The 23,217-nt window shown below is 36.2% G+C and overlaps 2 protein-coding genes, 1 long non-coding RNA gene and 1 pseudogene across 5 annotated transcripts; 2 read left to right on the top strand and 2 right to left on the bottom strand.

The window, feature by feature from the left end:
* Nucleotides 1-1,450: 1,450 nt before the first annotated feature.
* LOC111337294 (uncharacterized) lies at nt 1,451-8,216 on the bottom strand. Its single transcript, XM_088727886.1, has 12 exons — nt 8,075-8,216; nt 6,556-6,822; nt 6,267-6,305; nt 5,250-5,312; nt 4,855-4,917; nt 4,707-4,769; nt 4,425-4,502; nt 4,094-4,168; nt 3,277-3,327; nt 2,460-2,483; nt 2,011-2,122; nt 1,451-1,782 (listed from the first exon to the last, which is right to left on the bottom strand). Exons 1-11 carry the CDS (start codon nt 8,114-8,116, stop codon nt 2,021-2,023), a joined length of 867 nt encoding a protein of 288 aa, XP_088584012.1. The 5' UTR covers nt 8,117-8,216; the 3' UTR covers nt 1,451-1,782; nt 2,011-2,020.
* Nucleotides 8,217-8,645: 429 nt separating this feature from the next.
* On the top strand, nt 8,646-9,260 carry LOC148726787 (uncharacterized). Its single transcript, XR_015989684.1, has 3 exons — nt 8,646-8,729; nt 8,802-8,882; nt 8,976-9,260. It is a non-coding gene; the product is annotated as an uncharacterized LOC148726787 (long non-coding RNA).
* A 1,180-nt stretch (nt 9,261-10,440) lies between these two features.
* On the top strand, nt 10,441-14,294 carry LOC111337282 (uncharacterized; annotated as a pseudogene). Its single transcript, XR_015989745.1, has 6 exons — nt 10,441-10,683; nt 11,518-11,676; nt 11,945-12,061; nt 12,426-13,057; nt 13,372-13,449; nt 14,148-14,294. The product of XR_015989745.1 is annotated as an uncharacterized LOC111337282 (transcript).
* A 142-nt stretch (nt 14,295-14,436) lies between these two features.
* LOC148726786 (uncharacterized) lies at nt 14,437-21,974 on the bottom strand. 2 transcript variants are annotated; one of them, XM_088728007.1, is made up of 5 exons: nt 21,075-21,974; nt 19,353-19,485; nt 16,350-16,546; nt 16,013-16,129; nt 14,437-15,629 (listed from the first exon to the last, which is right to left on the bottom strand). In XM_088728007.1, the coding sequence occupies exons 3-5, from the start codon at nt 16,473-16,475 to the stop codon at nt 15,525-15,527; spliced, it is 348 nt and encodes a 115-aa protein (XP_088584133.1). In that variant the 5' UTR covers nt 16,476-16,546; nt 19,353-19,485; nt 21,075-21,974; the 3' UTR covers nt 14,437-15,524. The 2 variants fall into 2 exon arrangements, with proteins under 2 accessions (XP_088584133.1, XP_088584134.1); XM_088728008.1 differs by lacking the exons at nt 19,353-19,485; nt 21,075-21,974 and having other exon boundaries at nt 16,350-17,700.
* Nucleotides 21,975-23,217: the final 1,243 nt, after the last annotated feature.

Below are 23,217 nucleotides of genomic sequence, written 5' to 3'. Positions count from 1 at the left end.
CTTGGATTGATCTGATCGGTATACCACAGTCCATTTCAGAAACCATCTTCATCGTGGCTGTTTGATTGAATCATTTTTTTATGGCATTCTCTCAGTTTAAGAAAGGTTTGAATCTGCAGCTACTTGAAAACAGAGCAAATGGACGTTTCTTTGCCAGTCTTTATATAATTACCTTGTATGACTTTGTGCCTTTATTCATAGTTTCCCACTGGTATGTCGTGAAGCGGTTATGAGCAGCACGTGTTGATTTCATCTTGCGAATCAAGTCTGCAACGCTTATTTCTCCGATTTTTCGTCAGACGAACCCGCTTTTAGTTAATAACTAGCAGGTCGTCAAGTTATGTATCACCAACACCATATCTATGTTTAGAATGTCCTGCGAGCACAATCTTTACTTCCCTACAGTGTGTAGAAGAGAGACCTTACAGATGAAACGCGTTGCTTGAACGGAGAGCTTCTATGTTGACCAATCGCAAAGTTTGCTGTCAAGACTTGACCAATCACAGAAAAGTAACAAAAATTTAAAACCAAAACCAAAAAACCGAAAAACCACAAAGCAAAGCTAAAAAAAAATACAAAAAAAACAAAACCAATAATAATAGTTCTAAAAGACCCAAGAGGGACAATTGGAATTAAATCATCCATCGGCTCAACCCTTCAAAGAGCGAAAGCTGAACATACTACGTAACCATAAATAACCGGCATCGTTTTAACATCAAGAAGAGGCTGCGAAACCAATTTTCCCGCACCAATCCGCTATGTGTCACGTAGGAATAACTTATGAACTTATGAATAATAAACGTGACACAGGAGAATCGTCCATCTCCTAACATATTTCAGACACGACTTTGGAATAAAGCATAATGCAAACGATTTTTAAGATAAATTATTGAGAAACAACAACAACAACAACAAAAACAAAACAAAACAAAAAATAGTTGTCTCATCTTTATTGTACCGGCTGCATCACACAGGAAGTATCGTAACTTTTCGCGATTTTCGGATCTTCTTGCAGGTGATTCGGAACAAAATTGCACTTGACCGGTCGCAGTTACCGAAAAAATCACATCACTATCTCGCACAGAGCTTCTTCAAGCACTGTCTTTTCCGATTAAAAGAAAAAATTATTAAGTAAGTGAAGAAGAAAAAAAAGGTCACCGGGCCAAAGGCAATGCCAAAACGTATATGCGTGTGCTCAGCTAGTTGTGTCTAAGCTCAGACCGCGTGTACCTTATGGCGAAATGAGATTCCATGGCTTGGATTCACATGGAGTCAATTCAAGCTCGGTAACATGAAAGTGGGTGGGATTCGAATGTTGTTTTAGTGCTGAAGCATGGATCAAGGTCATTTCTTGTCGATGTATTCACACCCTTTTTTTGTATCTGACAGGAGAGATCCAGGAAGAGATAGAAAGTTCAAAGTGGAAGAATGCCTAAGAAGTCAGAGAGTTTTAGATAGCAAGAATATAATATTTAAGGATTAACTAAAATAGTAGTAAGAGGTAGTGTAAAATAGCATCACTGTTGTACACAGGCTATAAATTATAACTGAAATGTTTCAGCCAGTAGATTCACTGGTAGCCTGCTCCAGAAATTTACATTTGAAATGCTATGCCATTCAAAGCTTGAATACATTTTATGATACACTTTAAAATTTTTATTGTCTATAAATTCAAAATCATATTGAATGATGTGAAAGAAAACACACACACACACACACACACATACACACATCCAGATGCTCGATTTTATAGTCTCTTCTCAACAATAACCAAGAGTGGTTCTGCAAATTAAAAGAAGAGAGACATGGTATTCTTAAGTCATTACAGATAATGAGAAGAATTGTAACTTTTACCCCCAGCATCTACCTTTTTGAGGTGAAATAAACTCATTCCCACTGTAGTGATTCGCTAAGGCCTACAACAATTTTGATTGAGGACAGAATCGATATGTACACTTTTATTAATAAAAATGTTCTGAATCTGACTTGACCTCCAATTGCTCTGCTTACCTGAAATACATCAATTTCTTTTTCTTAAACGAGAGTCCACAATCGTATCTTCAAAAATATTTTTTTGTACAAAGTTTTTCTCATGGACAAATGCCCATCCTCTGTACTTTGGCTGGAATAAAAGAAAAAAAAATTAAGGTCATAGACTATTACAGCATCAATCCAAAAGGGCTGTTAATATTGGGAAGATCTAAAGAAAAATTGAAAAGTGTTAAGTGATTATCTTAACACTTTAAGAGTAAATTCATTTTCATGCTTGGTTAAATTCCTTAATACTAAAAATGACTTTTTAAAAATAAATAACTTCAATATTTACAAAGTGAGCATGTGAAGATGAAACAAACAACAATTTAATGTAAATTTGGGATGTGGATTTTTTTCTGAATATACATTAAATTAATATTTACAAAGTGGTAATATATGAACTAAATATGACAACTATTACAAACCAGCTCTTTTTCCTTTCTGGGAACCTGTGTAAGAGAAGTAAAATTACTCTCTGTTTTTGAGTAAAGGCACAGTCAGTGCTAATTTATGTCAAATTACTGAAGAGACACTTATACTACACCTCTTTTGCAAAATTTAAATTTTTTGGTGACAAAAACTAATTTGTTTCTAGGAAACATGAGATGGCATGTCAAGCAGAAAATCATAGTAAATTAAGATGGATGAATTCAAATAAAAACTGGGCTGAAATATTGAATAATTACCACCTTACTATTCACCAAAGTGATGTTGGCTTACATGTAAGTTGTATAATTTAATTTACTGCTTGTTATAGCCACACTAAGGTAAACAGTTGTTTTAGTATATACCAAAACACTGAGATAATGAAGCGCAAATCGATTATTTGAAGTTATCTACTTCTACAACAATTACAGTGTTTTTGGGCACAAATACTCTGCGAGTTTTTCTTAAGTGAAAAACAAAGTGCATGTAGAGTTTGAGTAAAAGATCAAAGAGTACCTTCAATGCCATCCACTGTTTTAGCATATAAATTACTAAAAATTCTTATCTTCATTTTTGTTGAGACTTTCAAATATTAAAAGTTGGGCAAAATAGAGATATTTTGGTTCGTACAATTTTCATTTTCTCGTCATGACAATCTTTTCAGCCAGAAAGTACATTAATTATTACCTATGAGTTCAACTGGAGTTTTGAGAAATATAACAGAGGTTGCAACTGTTCACATTTGGTGTCGAGTTAAGATCAAAGAAACTTATCCGACTTTAAAGAAAAAAATCATATTGATGAGTATATCCAAACCTTTTTCACTGGAGGTGCTGCGTCCTCAGTCTCACTTGACTGCTGGCCTTTCTGTAAAATTAACATCCACCGTAAAAAATGAGTTGCAATGAACATTTTCCATAAGGATAATAATCTTTTCACTGTGAAGCCTTTTGTGGAATTTTTGATAACTATAATGGAGGTTGTCCCATAAGATATCTTAATGTGTAGAGGATTGTGTTGTATTAGAGAAATTGTTGCAGAGTTCAAGACGTCATAAAGCATAAAAATGTAGGCAATTCAGATGTACATCAATGAAAATTGTGTGGGTTCTCAGTAAGCACTTATCAGGAAACATCAAACAGTGTCTGATAAGCCCTGATAATCCAGTAAACTCAATATGAAATATGGTATGCCTTTGAGACCTTTTCCATGATTTCAAGAAACAATACACACTGTAGCCTAGCTAGTGTAAAAAGCAGCCATATGGAAGGTTAAATCATGAATTTTCTTTCTTAAAGACCTGAATTAATATGAATAAAAATATGTTACTGAACATCAGCATTGGGATGTTTTCTGGTGGTATTATTTTCTGGAAGTACATAATCATTACCTCCGAGTTCAAGTGGGATGTGGTTAAATATTTTGTAAAAATAGTTTGTTTGCTTCCTTCCATTTTGTGATACGATGAAGTAGTTTTGAATCAAACCAATGGAATTGCCATGCTCAAAAAGACATTACATGTTAACTTGTTCTATCTTTATAATATATCTTTATAATAAACCATTCACTATTCACTATGATATGACTTGTTTATTCACTTTTAAAGAAATATTTCCTTATAATAATCAATTACCTTGTTTTTCTCCCTGAGGAAAGAAATTTCTACCTTGTTTTTTTTAACTTTCTGGGAGATCACTTCCAAAGGTGTCTAGAAAAAATACAAAGACACCTTTATGTAATTCAACAAAAGTACAATTTATTTCTCTGATAAAAACTCCTTACCCTTTCATGCTGCTTGACCCTCCTCCAACCTCACTTTCTAAGAGGTCTCTCTCCACACAAATAATTAATAATTAACTAATTATTAAAATTCCATCCAGGGTAATGACTCTACTTTCCAATTTTACTTTAGAAACAGTGTTTCTGTACTGTGTGAAAATGTTATAAATCACATGAAAACATACCCTTTGATTTGGCTCAACTTCAGAAATTTCTTCTAGAGGAGTTTCTTCTGGAGGAGTGTCTTCTGGGAGGGACAGTCTCTATGAAGTGACAACAAACCAGAGGGGCATTTGTATCTCTTTGTATTTCATCTCTCATAAATTACACCTGTCCTGCAAGTCTCAATCTAAAATTGTTCCACTTTCACCCTTCTCAGCTAAATTTGAACAAAATCTTCTACACCAGTGCCACATTTTGTGTTGGCATATAAAGATAATATCGATGCTTAAAATAAAGTTTGTCACCTCTCTTAATTCTTCGTAATTTTCCTTTAAAAACTTTGAAATTTGCTGTGAAGCCTTTAAATTCTATTTTTCAAGACAGAAAAGAAATTCAATTAATGAAAGGTCTTGCAAGGAAATGATTTGCTATTATATTTGATGATAAAATTACCTCCTTTAAAATCACCACCTCCCTTTGGAACTGCTCCAGTTTTAACCTTTCAGCACTTAAATCCTGTCAGAATATGTTGTAAAAATAGTAATATTTCAGCCAATGAGTTACTGTCTGCTTAAAATTGTCTGAACAATGGCATGGTTTAACTTATCTCTTAGATCTAAAAGTAAATTGATCATTATTTCATTATCATCACAACTTAATAACACATGAGAGATACCACTGCAATTCTCTTCCAAGATAATCCACCAGTGCTTAAGAGATTAAGTAAGCTAGTGAGCCATTGATAAATGACCTCAAGAATTGGGTCAAGTTCTACAGAAATTGGATCTTGCTTGAGTTAGTAGGGAGTAAATGAGTTGAGTCAGTTTGAAAACAAAGTAGTGTTGTACCTTTTCCAACAACTTAATTTCTCGATGTAATCTTTCAATGATCTTTTTACCATCTGCAGCTTCCTGAAACATAAATTAAGTGGTTAATGGCAACACTAATCACAAGAAGAATTTCAATGTTATTTGTAATTCTAGCTCACACTCACACACACACTGCACACCCTGGGGATTTTACAATCAACATATATCACACCCTACTTTTATGTATTGAGCACCCTTACTTGTATAGCTCTTTGGCATACAAAGCTTTGCTTTCATGTCCAAATTGAGCACTCTATCTAGGATGAGTCATTGCCGTTGCAATTGCGCATGCTCGCTGGTTTACTCTAGTTTGAGCACTCTGGCATGGCTTAGACGATACCACAAAGGTTGGGTCGTTTGGGGTGACCGTCTCGGTTCTCCCCCATCCTAGCATTAGCACTGCACTGATGAGGCCCAGAAGGCCGAAACAGTACTGTCTGCAGTTAGTTATATATATATATATATTTAGTATAATTTCAGACATGAAAGCAAAGCTTTGTATGCCAAAGAGCTTAGTGCACACACACACACACATATATATATATAGTGCATATATATATATTTAAATATCTATATATGTGCACTATATATATATATATATTGAACTGATCCAGTAGAAGGATTCAAAGGATACTATGCCACCATGTGAATTTATAGATAAATGCCAGGGGAGAAACCATTCTACTCATAACTATATCTTCTAAGTTTTATCAATAACACCCTAAGATTCATTCACCTTCTTAGCACTTGTCAACTTTGCCATTAGTTGTTTTCTGGTCTCCCGTCGCAAAAAAAACATACATGACAACTGAACAACTATTTGCAAAAGTAATAACTGGATTTACCTCGAGACAAGGCTGATCCTGAGTGTCCTGTGACCAGGAGGTCATTCCTCTTCATTTTCTCTTACTATACTGTTAATTATAATACTAACAGTAAAAGCCACACTTGTCATGTGGAAGCCCAAAAACTCAAAACAATTTTGCATCAACTTACCAAACAAGGAGATGCACCATCCTTTTCCACAGCTCCCTGCTGAAAAAAAAAACTTAATTTAAGATTTTCATACTTAACATCTTTACAGCATATAAGAAAATTTGGGCCATCAATCGTTGAATATAGGATTTCAAGAGAGAACAAAATAGACAAGATTTTGAAGAACTGATGCAAGAAACTTATCTAAGATTTTGTATCATCGATTACGCGTTGACCATGTTGTCAATCTGAGCAAGTGCAGCAACTATAAGGTGTAATGAAATAATTGTTAACAGTATTAATATCTCACCTTTTCACCAGGGCGGATGTTGGTTGCCAACCAGCTAGTTAGCATGTTGTCAATTTTGCACTGGTCTTCATTCTTTAAAGGGTCGAACCCCTTTAAAAAACTAAAGGAAGACCCGGATAGTTGCTTCCTCATCCGTTGCTTGCTGGAGGACGGAGGAACAAGTTCTCCATCCTCATACAATTGGCAGATCCTTACGGCCTTGTTAAAAATTGTACGAGGGAGTAAGGCAACTTTAAAGACGTTAGTAAGAACAGAGTTACCGCCATCCTGCAAAACAATCATAAATAAATCAATTAATTACAGTCTTCCTTCTTCCAGTGCATAATGAAATATTGGAAAAGTCTACGTGAAGCGAATCTCTTGGGTTGAATAAAAAGTACGAGATTATAATCGACATCGGAACGTATTCATTTCACACAACGTTTAATAGTATTCCCCATTTGCAGTGGCTGTTCGTTTCACGGTCATCTGCCGATAGCATAATTCCCAATGATTTCTTTGAGGAAAACGTCTTTTTCAAAATCTAAACGAAAGATCACAAGCCTTCAGTTTTGACATGCATACTAGGCCACTTTTCAATTATCATAATTGTTAAAAGGATACGACAAAAGATGGCGATTTGTATTTTCGACATCATAATATGTTTTCTAAATTCTTGACGCTCAGTTTGAAAAAGTGTGTATTACAAGGCTTTCACAGTTAGCTTAGAAGCCCTTTGAACGCAAACTTGATAAATCGCGAGGAAAGCTTCATGAACATAATGCCTCGGCAATCGTACTGTGAGGAATTGCCCAGAGAAGGGAATTTGGCAAAAACCGTAAATGTTCGGTTCCTAAGCTAACGACATCGAGGCTTTAATTAACGATGTGATTGACAACAAGAGATGGTGGCAAGGAAATATTGAGTTCATTTTCACGTTGCTACTAAACAAACAAACAGGGAAAATCGAGAGGTTTTTTTTCCCTAGAAAAGCACTGTCATTTTGCTTAGCGGGAATGAACATTTAAAGTCTCACCATGTAATTAAACACGGAAAATTCATGGTGGCGCCATTTAGTCTGCAGTGGTGAATACTTTAAATTCTTTGAAATTAACAATTTCTTGCACTAACAACACTTTTGACAGAAAGGAGAAGATAGCTCCATCCGTAAGAACATATTACATCAAATTCTCGCTCCCTCATACCTACTATTCCATCTTTCTGTTGAATTAAAAATTTCTTTGAGAGATCATATCATAGAAAAAAAAAAGTTAGAAAATGGGACCAGCTCCAGGCACTTGAAAATAAAGACAGAAATCGCGATTCGCACGAAAAAAATAATACATGTGATGAAGGCAAGAAGACAAGGAAAGAGAATTCTACAAACGTAAACGTTCTCCGTGAACAATTTCAGCCTTGCACAAGAAAGAGCTGCCCCAGCTTTTGAGAATGAGAGGAGAGATAGAAATGTCGAAGACCCTCTCTTGAATTATAATATAAAGTCTCCTGACAACGTTTTAAATAAAACTAAAAATCTTACCGTTGAAGAAATATTGTATTTCCTCAAAATGTATATACGCATGGCAGAGGCCTCATCCTCAGTCTGTGGTGGGACTGTCCCTGCTTTCTTTGAATTCCTCCAGTACACAACGAGCTTCCGCTATCGCCTCTGCAAAGCGAGGCAGTTCCAGCGAGGTTTCACTTATAACTTCTTCATTCTTGCGCATTTTCTTCTCTTCATTTATTTTTCTCAGCACCATCTGGCGTCCCGAGCGATCGCCCGCCTGCCTCCTTTTACGCTTTGATTTTCTTTTCTTTTCCGTCTTCTCTTCTACTCCCTCCACTCCCACTGCTCTTTCCTCTTCATCACTGTCCGTTTCAGACACATGCTCTTCGGCAAGATCCATCATTTCATTGAAATCTTCCTCCAAAAATGGCGAGAATTTTGGCAAGTGGGCCATTTTTCTACAAGTGTAGCCTTAGCAGAACAATAGCGAGCACAACCAAGGTCACAGTCAATCATTCACAAAAGTCTTATTATGATTGGTCGCAACGGCTAAAAAGCGTGTTTTGAAACAAGATAAACTGGTTTCAGCCAGGATCTTGCTGTACGCTGTTTTTTCCTCCAAGTGATAGAGGTTAAGCTACAAACTGTGAAAATGAGTAGGGAAATCGAGACAGACGACGATTTTGAGGTAATTAATATATTTCAAACGATGTGGGATTGTTATGAATACGGTTTTAATCCTAACATTAATAAACGACAGATTGACGAAGACAAGATACGACCAGAAGAAGTTAGTGCCGCGAATAGCGCCCTTGAAAAACTAGAAGTTGATTCCTTACAGGTGTGTATCATCATATCAAAAAAGTTCTTTTTTTCACAATTAGAGCGTGAGCTTTTTGTCTCGTGTTAAATGTTTACTTTCTTCTAATTCCAGTTCAATAATGAGGTGAATGAAGTGGACGGTAGTCCATTTCATTTCATTGAATCAGATCATACCACCTTTTGGAAGGACAAAACGGGTAAAAAATTTCAGGTTAGTCTTTTCCTCGTAATAAGAATTTCGGGTAAATCACCACTACAATTTTCACACTCTTATAAACAGTACGGGGAGTGAATCGTATAAAATATAACTTATAGTTTAGAAAAGATTAACAATCGTTTGAGCGCTCACATACTTTGCCTTTGTTTCTAGAAGGAAATCATCCTTATCACGCCAACTGCTAAACTGCTCTTTTGTTTCTGTAGTATCAAAAATTGTGTTTAGCCGCCTTAATTTAACATATTTCTATCAAGAAAAGTTCAAACTGAACCTTGGTATACTGGCTGTAATAAAGCCAGCCTTTTACTATACGCTTCCCGACTTCGGGTTACGCTTGACAAAGATTAATAATCGTTTTAGCTGACACGTGGATTACCTTTACCGCTTAATCGCTCAAGGGCGCGTGACAAATAACTAGACACTAAGTATTGTACTCAACATACCAGAACCACTCATTTATATCATTGCGTTTCCCTTTTCAGCAGAAAAAGGGAAAGGAAGATAATAAAGGAAAACGTGGGTATTGACGCTATGTTATCACTTTTTTTTCTAATAAAAACCTTGTATCAGAGTATGAACTTTCAATTGGTCTCCAAACACTCCGTCCAAACCCACGCACAATTCAAGAATACTTAAAAAGAAAGAAAGTTCCAGAGAAATTTTTTTTTTAAATTTTCAAAGAAGTTTTATCAATGCATCAATCGTATGTTACTACTTTTGGAACATAGGTACATTACTGAATGTAGAAAGAAAAACAGAGGCTTACACTGTGGTACGCGCTATTGAAAGAGGTTGTTGTAAGAAGTGTTTGGGTGGCGTACCAGTGCGTGTTGTTATAAAAAAAGGAAAGAATTATGGTCGAAGACCATCAACGAAAGAGATGAAGTTATAACCACAGCTATCTCTGGCATAAATGATGGCTTTCTACGTCTGAAAGAGATACGGGGAAGCATTTGTGCAAAGGCATGGTGTACGGTCCATGGGCTATCCATGTCCAGGTGAACAATTTACCATTGTTTTTCGCAAAGTATATCATTGGCGGTGTTGTTATTTGCAAACTTTGCTGTGAATATGAAAACTATTATTCTTCGCCTCTTTCTCACAGGTGCATCATTATAGTAAATTGCTTGCCCCAATGGAACATTAGACATCCTTGTCTATAAGACATGATACTATTTTTTCGTCTGATATTGTTCCGCAAGACCCAGCTTGGCTGCTTGATCATTTAACTCTCACGCGCATATCTTTTTTGACATTATATTTATCATTACAAAATACATCAGCTGAGGAAGATTTTCAACTTTTTTTTTTCATTTGTTTCAGTTACTACGAGCGATTGAATAAAGGACGCCGATATTCTGAAACACCCCAAAAAAGAAGAAAATCTATCGCGTTTGACATGGCGTTGGAGTGGTTCAGGGGATTTTCCAAATATGCAGACCAATTGCCAAACACGTCGTCAAGGCCATTGCCTTCGTGCTTGACCAAGAATGCTGTATGTATGCTTTATAAGGAGGAAATGGGGGAAAACCCCACACTTTTAAGGGTACATTTTCTATACAAAATGTGGAAAGTGAACTTCACAGACGTCTACATACCAAAGGTATGGACAATTGTCGATGATTAAACCGACTGCCGGAAATGACAGTCATATTTAATTGACTAAAGTACCGTTGTCCTTTTCAGAATAAACTGACGATTTGAAAAATTGTCTTACTTCCTTGCTTTGCAGCAAAGTCGGTTTACAAAATGCAGTATTTGCGTACAGTTAAAGATTGAATTAAGTAAACCACAAGTACGAGAAAAAAGAGAGCAATTGAGGATGATGAGGAAACTTCATCTTACTCAGCAAATGTAAGTTATATTACACATTTATTTAACATTGATAACATTTAACATTGATAACAACACCAACAGTCTATTCCAGACCATGCCTAGTAAATTAAAACCTCGATGAGGTTTGAATAATTATTTGAATGTTGCGTCTATATTAAATCATTGTCATATTTTCTCTAGGACCGAGAGGAACAAGTACTATAAGCATGGTATAAAGGCAAACGTGAATCCCCGGAAGTACTTGTCATTAATTATCGATGGGATGGACAAGGCAAAGCACAAATTGCCGCATTTTGCAACAACTACAACGGTAAATTCAATGATGCTTGCACGTGTATTGAATGTAATACTGGACTGTTGGATAATACTGAACGAAGGGTGGTTGCTCCGATTATGAGGTTTTAATTGCGTAAAAAAAGTTGAAAGATGCTTGGGTTGTACAGCACGAACATGACCAACTGCTTATTTCATTCCTGACAAAAATTACATTGTAGACACAACTCTCGCCCTACATGATTTAGCTGATGTTAAAAGGTGCGAAAATAAATTGACATGGGATTTTTTGCCATAATTAGATTTCGTTGTTACTTTTTGTCATCAGGTGGACGAAAGTGCCTGGAAACTGAAAACTCATTTGACAGGCGTGCTAGTTAATCCCAAACAGAAAGCATACGCGTTTCTAGACTTCTGCGAGTTCCCACATGACTCCAATCTCACAATCACTGTTTTGTTGGAGACTCTGTTGGACCCTAAACGATCGGTAAGTTCAACAAATCGATCAGAAGTTGTATTTGTTCAGAAACTTTTGCTAAATTTGGCAAGCATTTCTGTTTTTACCGCATCTTGACGTCATCTGTGACATATTACTGATAGAACAGATCCACAGCAATTTGGAATCTAATTGTTGAATTGATCATTTGAATGACGTCAATAATGTTGACAAGTTAAATTGCGCTCTATGCAGTGCGTTACACTTTGTTTTACACGATATCTCGTTGTTAATCATTCAGTGTTTTTTATTCTTTTAGCAAGGGTATCTACCACCTGTCTTATATCTTCAGGTGGACAACTGCTGGAGGGAAAACAAAAACAGATTCGTGCTGGGTTTTATTTGTTTACTGGTCGAAAGAAAAATTTTTGAAAAAGTGAGTTATCAAATCATGCAAATTTCCCCTATCACTCGATAAATAATTTGTAGCTGGAGATGAGTCATAGATTGATATCATTTTTAACTTGATGAAAATTTTGAAAACATGTTTACAAGAATTAAGGATTTAATAAGAGCATCAGTTACCTACTCAAGACGTTTATCACTACCTTTCCTGAGGTTAACTGACTGCTGATCTATTTAACTTTGGTGGACTCCTTTTTTTGTTTTATGTTAAGCCGGCCATGTTACTCTCACAAACTGAGATGACAGTAGTCTTTAACTGTATAAGGGAATTTGACAATGGTTTTTTTACAGAGCTGGGGTTAACAAACTAAGCCACGTGTTTTATCTTCTGACAGATCAAAGTATCGTTCTCGGTGGTTGGACACACCCACGAAAATATTGATCAAATGTTTTCGTGCTTTGCAAGAAGGCTTGCAAAGAACGATGCGCACACGCTGGAGGCACTTATGGACCAATTGACGGTATCATACACTCCTTCAGTGACGGTAGGAGAATTGTCTTCAGTATTCGACGTAAAGGCGTGGATGGAGGGCTCTATCAACCAAATATCTGGGCACATCCACCAGCATGCCTTTAAGGTCCAAAATGACATCGATGGACGATCCAGGCTGTTCTACAAGAAGTGCACATCATCACCTGTCTGGCTGCCTGATGGTGTAATACGCCTCATCTCCACCATACCGAGAGGAGGTCCCAAGCTTGTCAAACCAAACACTACCGGTGGCATGTCCCTTGACAAGCTTGAACAGGACCTCCCCAAATACACCATGAAGTTCCAAGAATCAGAAATGGTATGGTGGAGAAAATTTCTAACAAGACAGAGGAAACGCCATCAGCGGCCAGACAAGGCTAAAAAATGGGGCCTGGATGGACTAGTAAATGCATCTGGTCAAATTGGCACGGGGCAGTCGTCACTTCTTCAGCGGAGTTGAGTCGACTAATATCGAGGGAAGAACGAGAAGTCGAGGTAACTATCACGACTTGACAAGAACACGATTTTAAGCACTTAAGGAAACTATTGTGTGCGCAACGGTATATTGCCGGATTCAGCCGGCTCAGGCCGTATGAAGATATCAAGAAGTAACAAATAAAATCAACCTTAATCACGGAATGAAGCCCAATAGTGCTATATGTCATATTGCTCTTGACCCTTACAGACACGTTTCGTATCTGAGTTGCAAACAACAAAATTGCGGCATTCACAACATCAAAAGTTTTTTCTTAACAATGAAGTGACCATTATCAGGTTAGTATCATTACACTATGCTACTTTCCAAACAGATCACTGTAAGAAGAAAGAGAAAAGCGGTTGAAAAAGCGGGAGGAGGACGCCCCAATACAAAAAGGACCAAAAAATAGGTAAGAATACCTATAATATTCCATTTGCAGCCAAATTTCCGAGAATAGATCGGAAGAGAACCGTAGACAATAACCAGTGATGACCTGATGCTCTTTACCAACCAGTCACATGTTGAATCAAGGAAAGGGGGGGATACGACACGAGGTTGACACGATAGCATGAGTATTGAACCTCCCTCCATCTGTAACTGCTCTATGGTAGTAGCCAACTCGAAAGCTTGGCCCCTTTGGCTACTACACACTCTTTCCACTCCTTTATCAAATTTCATGTATAGTTAGAACTCACTTCTTTTTTCTCTCTCTCTCTCTCGCTTTGTTGCTGTTTTATTTTTTCAGTAGAATAAGTGTGATTAAAGTTCCTTATCCTTATCCTTATCCCTTGCACTGCCCTATAATGGTATCTTGATGTGTAATTGTTAACTCTTAATTACTTTGTATCACTCTAAATTTATTTATAGATAGTGGCTCAGGTAAGCAGAACAATTGGAGGTCAAGTCAGATTCAGAACATTTTTATTAATAAAAGTGTACATATCGATTCTGTTCTCAATCAAAATTGTTGTAGGCCTTAGCGAATCACTACAGTGGGAATGAGTTTATTTCACCTCAAAAAGGTAGATGCTGGGGGTAAAAGTTACAATTCTTCTCATTATCTGTAATGACTTAAGAATACCATGTCTCTCTTCTTTTAATTTGCAGAACCACTCTTGGTTATTGTTGAGAAGAGACTATAAAATCGAGCATCTGGATGTGTGTGTGTGTGTGTGTGTGTGTGTGTTTTCTTTCACATCATTCAATATGATTTTGAATTTATAGACAATAAAAATTTTAAAGTGTATCATAAAATGTATTCAAGCTTTGAATGGCATAGCATTTCAAATGTAAATTTCTGGAGCAGGCTACCAGTGAATCTACTGGCTGAAACATTTCAGTTATAATTTATAGCCTGTGTACAACAGTGATGCTATTTTACACTACCTCTTACTACTATTTTAGTTAATCCTTAAATATTATATTCTTGCTATCTAAAACTCTCTGACTTCTTAGGCATTCTTCCACTTTGAACTTTCTATCTCTTCCTGGATCTATCCTGTCAGATACAAAAAAAGGGTGTGAATACATCGACAAGAAATGACCTTGATCCATGCTTCAGCACTAAAACAACATTCGAATCCCACCCACTTTCATGTTACCGAGCTGGAATTGACTCCATGTGAATCCAAGCCATGGAATCTCATTTCGCCATAAGGTACACGCGGTCTGAGCTTAGACACAACTAGCTGAGCACACGCATATACGTTTTGGCATTGCCTTTGGCCCGGTGACCTTTTTTTTCTTCACTTACTTAATAATTTTTTCTTTTAATCGGAAAAGAAAGTGCTTGAAGAAGCTCTGTGCGAGATAGTGGTGTGATTTTTTCGGTAACTGATGATGCACAATCCTCGCAGTACAGAGCCCTATTTATGCAATAACGAAAATCAGACCTGAAAAAAATCAGGCCTGTACGAGATTTGAACCACTGACCTCTGCGGTACTAGTGCAGCGCTCTACCAATTGAGCTAACAAGCCAACTGGGAACAGGCTGTTCAGTTGATTCGTAATAAACCCGTGATGATAAATCAGATACAATGTATATATGAAGTTCATATAATTATATATATTTTTTTTACATGTAAGTTTCACATGAGGATTCTATTAAAGGCCCATACACTTGTATGTGGTTCAACTTACATACAGTCATGTACCTTAATTTTGAAAAAGTTACAACACCTACAACATTAATGTTTAAAAACTCTGGAGTACTTGAAAATAAATTATTATTGGTATCAAAACGAGTCCCTGTCAAATAGGATTTTGTACTGTAGTCCCATGAGATGCAACCCCTCACTGAAATTCCTTGTCTCAGACTCATTGGTAGATGGCAAAATTGTTATGTAGGTGACTCAATCAAGACATTATCCTGTTTGCTAAGATCACAGCAGTGTCAGCATCTTCATCTTACTTATTAACATCATCTTTGACGCAGCTCTTGAAGACATGCTCCCTTCCTTGAAACAAAGTGCCAAATTGTGCCGTTCATTTTTCATAGTTCTTAGCTTTCATTAATGGGCACTTCACAAGGTCCACCAACACCCACAAAAAGGATGTTTCATGTTCCAGTTTTCCCACAAAATGGCAAACCTTAATCAGTGAATGAAATATCTGCAGTGATCTGTTTGTAAGGGTAACTCATATAGGGTAATTGCTTTATTAAAATCTTCATGTATTGCCTGCTAAGGCGAGGGCAATCAAACCATAAAATGAGAAAGAGGCAGGACTGGGGAGGAAAAGGGTTGATCAAGGGTTGATTAAGAACCTATCTTCTATGATATGGCCACAATCCACAAATAGGATATTGGCTGCAGATGCCATCTTTGGTTTAAAATGCAAAACAGTACACTCGATTCCATATTCTTAACCTCACTCAAAGTAAATAATTATGGTGAACTTGTCACATAAAATTTCACTGTTTGAAAGCAAATATTGTCTTTCTTACCAAAATATTCTCGAAATTTTATACTTACCTCTTGATTAGTTGCAAGAAATGCTGTTCCAGCCCTAGATCCAAGGTTGTACACTTCACCACTGATATCCATATATAATGTGGATGTCTGACAACCCAAATCTTCAAGAACCAGGATCTATATATGCAATAAAATAATTAGGCAATTAAAAAGATTATATTATCTTCAATCTTAATTATTAAGAAATTTAGGTCTAACCCCAAAACACTTCTTTTAAATCCCCAAAGGAAATGCTCAATATGAATAATTCATAATTACTGTTAGTATTATTAATGTTTTTTGAAGGTAGGCAGCATAACTCTATCAGGGTGAACATACACAGCTGTATTAATAGTACCTCTTCCAAAAGTTTCTTTCTGTGTCTATCAATTAGTTTTCTTTTCTGCTCCTCCATGAGTTCTGATACTTTGACATTTAATTCTTTATAAACTTTTGCAGAATCCACAAACTTTTTTTTCTCCATGTCACTTCTTTCTCTCCACTTTTAAGATGCTTTCTTATTCTTCTGTTGGTAGGTAAGACCTTTGCATTCATCTGCAACTCAGTAAAAGAACATATATGATTCATGAAAAATATATAACCAAGTGCAATAATCACATGCAGTGATGTCAGTCAAGACCTATGGAAGCCGAAAAGGGACAATCCAAAAATATTTTTCAAATCCTGAAAAATATTTCAAATTGCAATATTTATTTTAAACTCACTGTCGAAAAGTTTGACAAATCCAAAGATATTTTGGAAATCCAAAAAAATATTTAGAAATCCAAAAACTTTTTTTCAAAATCCGAAAATATTTTGCGAATCCAAAAAAATATTTTGAAATCCAAAAAAATTTTTCCAAAATCCGAAAATATTTTGCAAATCCAAAAAAATATTTTGTCACGTGCTATTTGCACCAGCAGTCACCCAGTGTTTTCTTGCCATATCCCGCATCATCTCGCATACAAAATGGCGAAGGAACGAGGATAGAACATGTTGTGTCATAAATGTGGAAGAGAATGTGGGAACAACGAAACATTCTGCCGTTGTTGTGGAACACTAAAATGGCGTGAAGAGGAAATTGTGTTGTCCAGCTCGGGAGACGAAAGATTGGCTATAGATCATTACTTTAATATGGGATTTCGTAAGAGACCATTGTTCACTTTCTGGCAGAATACCATGGGATTTCAATGAACGTGAGGACTTTGAAGAGAAGGCTACGTCACTATGGGTTACAAAGAAACCACCTTCATTCAGAACACACTGTTCGGGAAATAGTTAGACGAGAAATTGTTGTAAAATGGGGTTGACAGGCCTACATGACTCCCCAGCGCGTGTTTAAAGTAGCCTATTCAAAGTTTGGCCCCATTGAGTATGTCTTTGGGTGACCGTCCTCTTTTGTATGATACGAGAAACGGATTTTTGTATATTTCGTTGAGCAGTGGTTGTGTTTCTATTAAATACCAGCGTCTCATGAAGTCTCTTTTAATTCCTTGTGGGTGGCAGGAACTATAGTGTGTATACAGAAATGTCTCAGTTTGTTTAAAATGAGTACGCACATCAGGGATTGCGTCTTTTTTTAATCGTTCACCTTTGTAGATGTACAGCTATTTTTTTCACTGTCTCGATTGTTAAGTTGTCTTGATTGCTTTCAGCTTGCGCCACGCGTGCTGATTCGATCGTACTACAGTTCTTAGTGTTGCCATTTAACACAAAATTTTTTCAGATTTCAAAATATTTTCGGATTTTAAAAAAAATTTTTTTGGATTTCAAAATATTTTTTTGGATTTGCAAAATATTTTCGGATTTTGAAAAAATTTTTTGAATTTCAAAATATTTTTTTGGATTTGCAAAATATTTTCGGATTTTGACAAAATTTTTTTGGAATTCTAAATATTTTTTTGGATTTGCAAAATATCTTTGGATTTGTCATACTTTTCGACAGTGAGTTTAAAATAAATATTGCGACTTGAAATATTTTTCGGGATTTGAAAAATATTTTTGGATTGTCCCTTTTTGGCTTCTGTAAAGACCACCTTACAGCCACATGACACTTACTGATTACTAAATTAAAGATCAGTCATTTCCCAACAATGAGCTATCAACACATTGATGATTCAAAATAACTATATTGTATTGTAATCTGCAACAAAGCCTACGTTTGTCCACTTGAAAAATGTCAAGGTATCGATGAAAGGACTGATTCCTTTCCAAAACTTCATGTAAGCTAGAGCAGTTCTGAAAAGAATGTCTGAGTGAGAAAAAAAATATTTTTATAGGCTACAATAACACGAATCAAAACCATTGTTCCTAATATTAATAGCTATGATGTCAAGCAGTAACAATACTTAATCATGACATTAAGCATTATACAACATAATGGGTTGTATGCAAGTGACATTACTTACAACCCATTATACAGGTTTTAGTCATTTGTCAAGCAGTGCTGGATCAACTTGTACTTGGTATGTATGTATACACGTATTTGTCCTGAGACCCCTTCCTATCTGGAAGAGAGTAGAGTAGACATACAGGATAGCCCCTTCAGTGTTGTAAACACTGGTATCAACGGGGGTCCTGTTTACCACCCATCCCACCCCAAGGGACGACATCCATCACACAGTATTCTCGTGCGTGGAAAATTAATGTCTCCTGCCCCTAACCCTGCAGGAGAGAGGACCTCCATTTCATTGTCCCTATCCAAGAAAACTAGAATATCTAAACATTTCTTTATGTTATAGAAAGGTAGCATATTTTTCTCAATTATTTTCAGACCCTGAGTGTTGGTCTGGCCAGGGCTCAAACCCTTGACCTCCCACACAAACATTGTGCATTTACAAGAACTCATAACCATTACATGAAACAGTAAACATTGAATTAATTTGAGAAATTTGTGATCCTTGCAGTGTTGCTATCGATTTACATGTGAGTATAGTGTACATAAAAACAAACGTGAAACCAAAAACTCAGGTTTGACAAGGAATGTAGATAATAGCTGGAAGCCAGGGGGAAATAGGCAGCTGTGCACTTGATTTTCCATGCTGGAAAACTTTCTAGGGTCTTAAAAATCTGTAGTAATGGATTACTATAAACCTGTCTGTGAACTGTCAATTTCCGTCTTTTAACAATATCGTCTATATTCCTGCTTTAAAAAGTATTTGAACCCAGGGCCATATCTACAGCTGTATTTAATGCTAATTCCTACTCATAACTTACATTAAGCCACAAATGACTGCACCTATACAATGTAGTAAGTATATGGATAAAACAGGAGTGAAATGAAAATAATGACAATATCAGCGTTGTAAGAAAATGACTGAGTATGTGTAAATCAAATATTTTTTCCTTCTAATACAAGTACCTGTTTTAAAGAATTCAGCACAAAATAAATTGTGAGAATTTGGTCCTTTGACACCTTTGATTCTTTTTAATGTAACATCTGCAGGAGAAGATGATACTTGTGGCCTTTTTCTTTTCTGATTCCTGATCCACTTCTGCAAAAATCATTTAGTGTAATTGTTATATTACTCATTATGCTAAAATTAGTAATAATTATCCACTGATGACAACTGAATAAACATGCATAAACTATTTTTAATTATATTAATTTTGATCAAAGACCATAAAAGTGTTATCATGAGGAAAAAGGAAGAGGAGTCAGGAGAAAGAGGAGGTATGCATCAGAACTATTGAGATATACTGCAATAATGCCTTGCCACTAGTTACAGTATTCGTACATGCTTGAATATAGTATTTAATATCCTTCAGACAACAGACAGAGGGAGCAGGGTTGGCGTAGTGGTGAGAATGCTCGCCTTCCACCAATGTGTTCCGGGTATGATTCCCGGACCCTGCATTATAAGTGGATTGAGTTAGTTGGTTCTCCACTCTGCTCTGAGAGGTTATTCTCCGGGTACTCCGGTTTTCCCCTCTCCTCAAAAACCATAATCATTTGAATTTACCTCATTTACAGTTTATTTGGATTTATACACGACCCCACTGGCTGTTCAGCTCTAAACACTATCGTGTCTAAATAAAGGTGTTATTATCATGGGTTTCAATAACAATACTTATAGGCGGCCACTGAAGGTTTAATAGACAGCTGTGACCACTAAAATCACTTTTTATTTTCACTAATGAAATCCAAACAGACGGCAGTAAGAGGTCCTACAGGCAGCGGTAGACCGCCAGTAACCGCATTTTATTGAAACTCCTTTATCATTATTATTATTAGACCTAGAACACACACCCTCTACTTCATCCTAACCTAGGATTAACCGAACCTTGCTTTGACAAAATGAGCTTGTGGGTTTGCATAATAAAAACACTCATAATAATAATACAACTATCTTAAATTCGCACAGTTGCAGTCAAACAAACAAAACAAAACAAATAAAAAAAACTTTATTCATTAATTACAAATTATAATTTCATGTTGGCTTCCACCCGCATATAGAAGAGCCTAATCGAGGTTGGGGAAGAGACACGCAAGTTTATTGGAAAAGACGAAAAATATTTTACAAACAATACCAGCTGTTGCCAAATTTAATTATGGTATCAGTTGAAAATATCATTAAGATACAAGAATGGCAACGTGGATAACACAGAAAGTAAAAGTCATATCGTGTTTCAGAGCTATCTAAATTTTAATTAATTGGTGCATAATTTCGGTGACGGTCAATGTAGTCATCAGATTTCAATAAAACTTCCGCGTTAATTTATTGGATGTTGTCTTTTCATATGATTTTCTTATGTTTATAATGTTTTCAAATAAAAACCTTAAATTTCGGAAATCGATGGATTACCTTGAAATGTAAATACACATGTATGATGAACGTGAATGATCTTGAGCTTGAGTAATTAAAGCAGAGTTAACTGTCTGATAGTATAGAAACTGTACCTCATCACGATCTAAATAACATCCAATTAACTTTAAGTGTTAGGCTATTATTGACATATAAATGCATCTACAATCTATACCAATTGCTAGTTTTGTTTGATTTGTGGAATTATTAAGATAAAATGAGGCACAACCTGGTATAAAGCTACAGCTGAGGTTAACCAAATGATTTAATAAGCTTACCTCGACTTGTGCCTTCGTCAAACCAGTGTCCGTTGACGCTTTTAAAACCATCTCCTTGTACATGGTTCCCGTTCCAACCATCCCTCCTTAAAAAACCGCTGTAAAATAACTCTCTGTTCATCTGAGAAACGAGTACGATTCGCCATTGTATTTCTTCACGTAGAACAACCACTATCTCGCTGAAGGCTTACCAGACGGCACGTTGTGGAATTTGTTACTCGCGGGCGAACATGGATTATTCCATAAAGCGATTTCATTGGCTGCTCCAGACGATGCCTCAAATAAGCGGCATCAGACGGCTCAGACGGCCCAGACGATCATTTCAGTTGGGTACTACCCACATTCTCAATTGAGAAATACCGGGTGTTACCCTATGAGAAAATGTGACACGGGTGTCCCTCCAATAAAGTTAATGAAGTACTTTGAGAGATAAGTCCTTACTTTTTTTTAGGAGAGTTACTTCTTCTATGATTTCGTTGAGTTCAAATTGATTGTCATTTTTCCAGCTATCTGGTGATGAAAAGAGTGCCTTACTCCGTACGAGGTAGTTACCATAAAGTTACTAGTTATTATTCATGATAAAGATTAATTTACTGCCTTTCATTTATTAAGGAAGCATAACAGTATAAAACGAGGGTGTACCGTGATACACGAAGCCTCCTCTCTTTAATTAACTCTAACTAATCCTCACCAAGTAAAACAAAGTTGAATCAGCTACCTTCGTGAATAACGTTTACTTAACTTAAGAAACAGCTTTGATAAATTTCCTGCACAATATTCTGGTAGCTGGTGTCGCGTCCTTCCTCAGTTGAGAAGACAAAAGAAAACTTTCAATTTCGTGAACTCAATTATATTGTTACTGTCAGACTGAAAACTGTGGACGTCAAAAAAAAGTCGAGAAATGTTGTTATGCTAGCTGTCAAAAAAGAAAGACATAATAACAGCGATGGCATGATTTTGCATCCATTGTAGAATGCTTACTGCAATAAAAATTGAAAAAAAACAATCATGTGAAATGGTATTTGTTATTTCAGATGTCGAGAGGGAAAGGTGCATCTGATTACGATTTTGTTTACGTTTAATATTTTACTTTGCGACAGAAATCATTATTGAAAACTTTTTAAGGCATACAACTTCCATTTAAAATGCTAACTTAGAAAGTGGGTGTTAGATTTACAAAAGAATGATTACTTACATTTAACCACAACTGTGTGTGTAGCTCAAGATTTAAATGTCTGTAAAATTTTAGATGCTTCATAATTACATACCACCCAATAAGGATATTCTGGAATCACATGACTAAAAAAAAATAGTTTGGGGTGTCAATCTAGGTAAAATATTATTCACAACGCATTTGTTTCTTGATGTGCAAATAAAATACCTTTCCTTCAAATTGACAGTTACGTATTAAGTTTACTGTTTATACCGCAGATACTTAACTCTACCTCCCCCTCCCCCCTCCCCCTCCCCCCTCCCCTTCCCCTCCACCTCCCCCCTCCCCCTCCCCCCTCTAGATCTCTGGCTCAAGTTAAGCAGAACTCTACAAGAATTAAAAAGGAAATTAAAAAACATTTTAATAAAAGACTTCATGGATAGTAAAGTGAAATAATTATGTAATATACTTTATAAATAATATAATGTGCTTCTCTTGTTTCTTTCTTTTTTAACAATGGTTATTACCGTGTATTTTCCGTAAGGCCGGCCTTTCGGGACGAGAATAAAGCCTGTATGTATGTATGTATGTTTGCTCTAGTCCGATGCAAGCAAGTTCAATCCCGGTTTATTATTGCGATCTCCGGTCATCACGGTGAAGCAGGCCTTAGAAATTACGTTTGCCCTTCTATTAAGTAGTTTCGATCTTGCTCTCCGACTCATTGAGTTAAAACCACAATATTCTTCAGTCTGTTCTCACGTTAAAAAGTTGCAGGTTTGATCGCTCATCCCGTAGTTATAGTGATAAAACTCGAAGATAAGTGTTGAATAAGGCTTATTTCAAACTTTGATGGTTTGTGAACTTTCATGGTTTGAAATGATAGCTTTAGAGTTATTCAACCAATCAAAGTACTTGAAATGTTCTAACAGGGAATCTGATTGGCTAGTTCTACCGTGCCTTATGAGAGAACAGATGCATGCTCCATCCACT

This window comes from Stylophora pistillata, chromosome 7, assembly GCF_964205215.1.
Source record: "Stylophora pistillata chromosome 7, jaStyPist1.2, whole genome shotgun sequence".
Classification (NCBI taxonomy): Eukaryota; Metazoa; Cnidaria; class Anthozoa; order Scleractinia; family Pocilloporidae; genus Stylophora; species Stylophora pistillata.
Note: the sequence above shows the minus strand (reverse complement) of the source record. Positions and strands in the feature narration are given on the sequence as shown.

Bases quoted from the DNA above. Each gene is read 5' to 3' on its own strand.
- LOC111337294 (XM_088727886.1), bottom strand. From the start codon at position 8,116: ATGCGTATATACATTTTGAGGAAATACAATATTTCTTCAACG. The intron at 6,306-6,555 runs GTGAGATATTAA...TTTTTTTTTCAG, and splicing joins ACATCCGCCCTGGTGAAAAG to CAGGGAGCTGTGGAAAAGGA. The intron at 5,313-6,266 runs GTAAGTTGATGC...TTTATGTTTCAG, and splicing joins ATGGTGCATCTCCTTGTTTG to GAAGCTGCAGATGGTAAAAA.
- LOC148726786 (XM_088728007.1), bottom strand. From the start codon at position 16,475: ATGGAGAAAAAAAAGTTTGTGGATTCTGCAAAAGTTTATAAAGAATTA. The intron at 16,130-16,349 runs GTACTATTAATA...TTGCATATATAG, and splicing joins GAAAGAAACTTTTGGAAGAG to ATCCTGGTTCTTGAAGATTT. The intron at 15,630-16,012 runs GTAAGTATAAAA...TCACTGATTAAG, and splicing joins TTCTTGCAACTAATCAAGAG to GTTTGCCATTTTGTGGGAAA.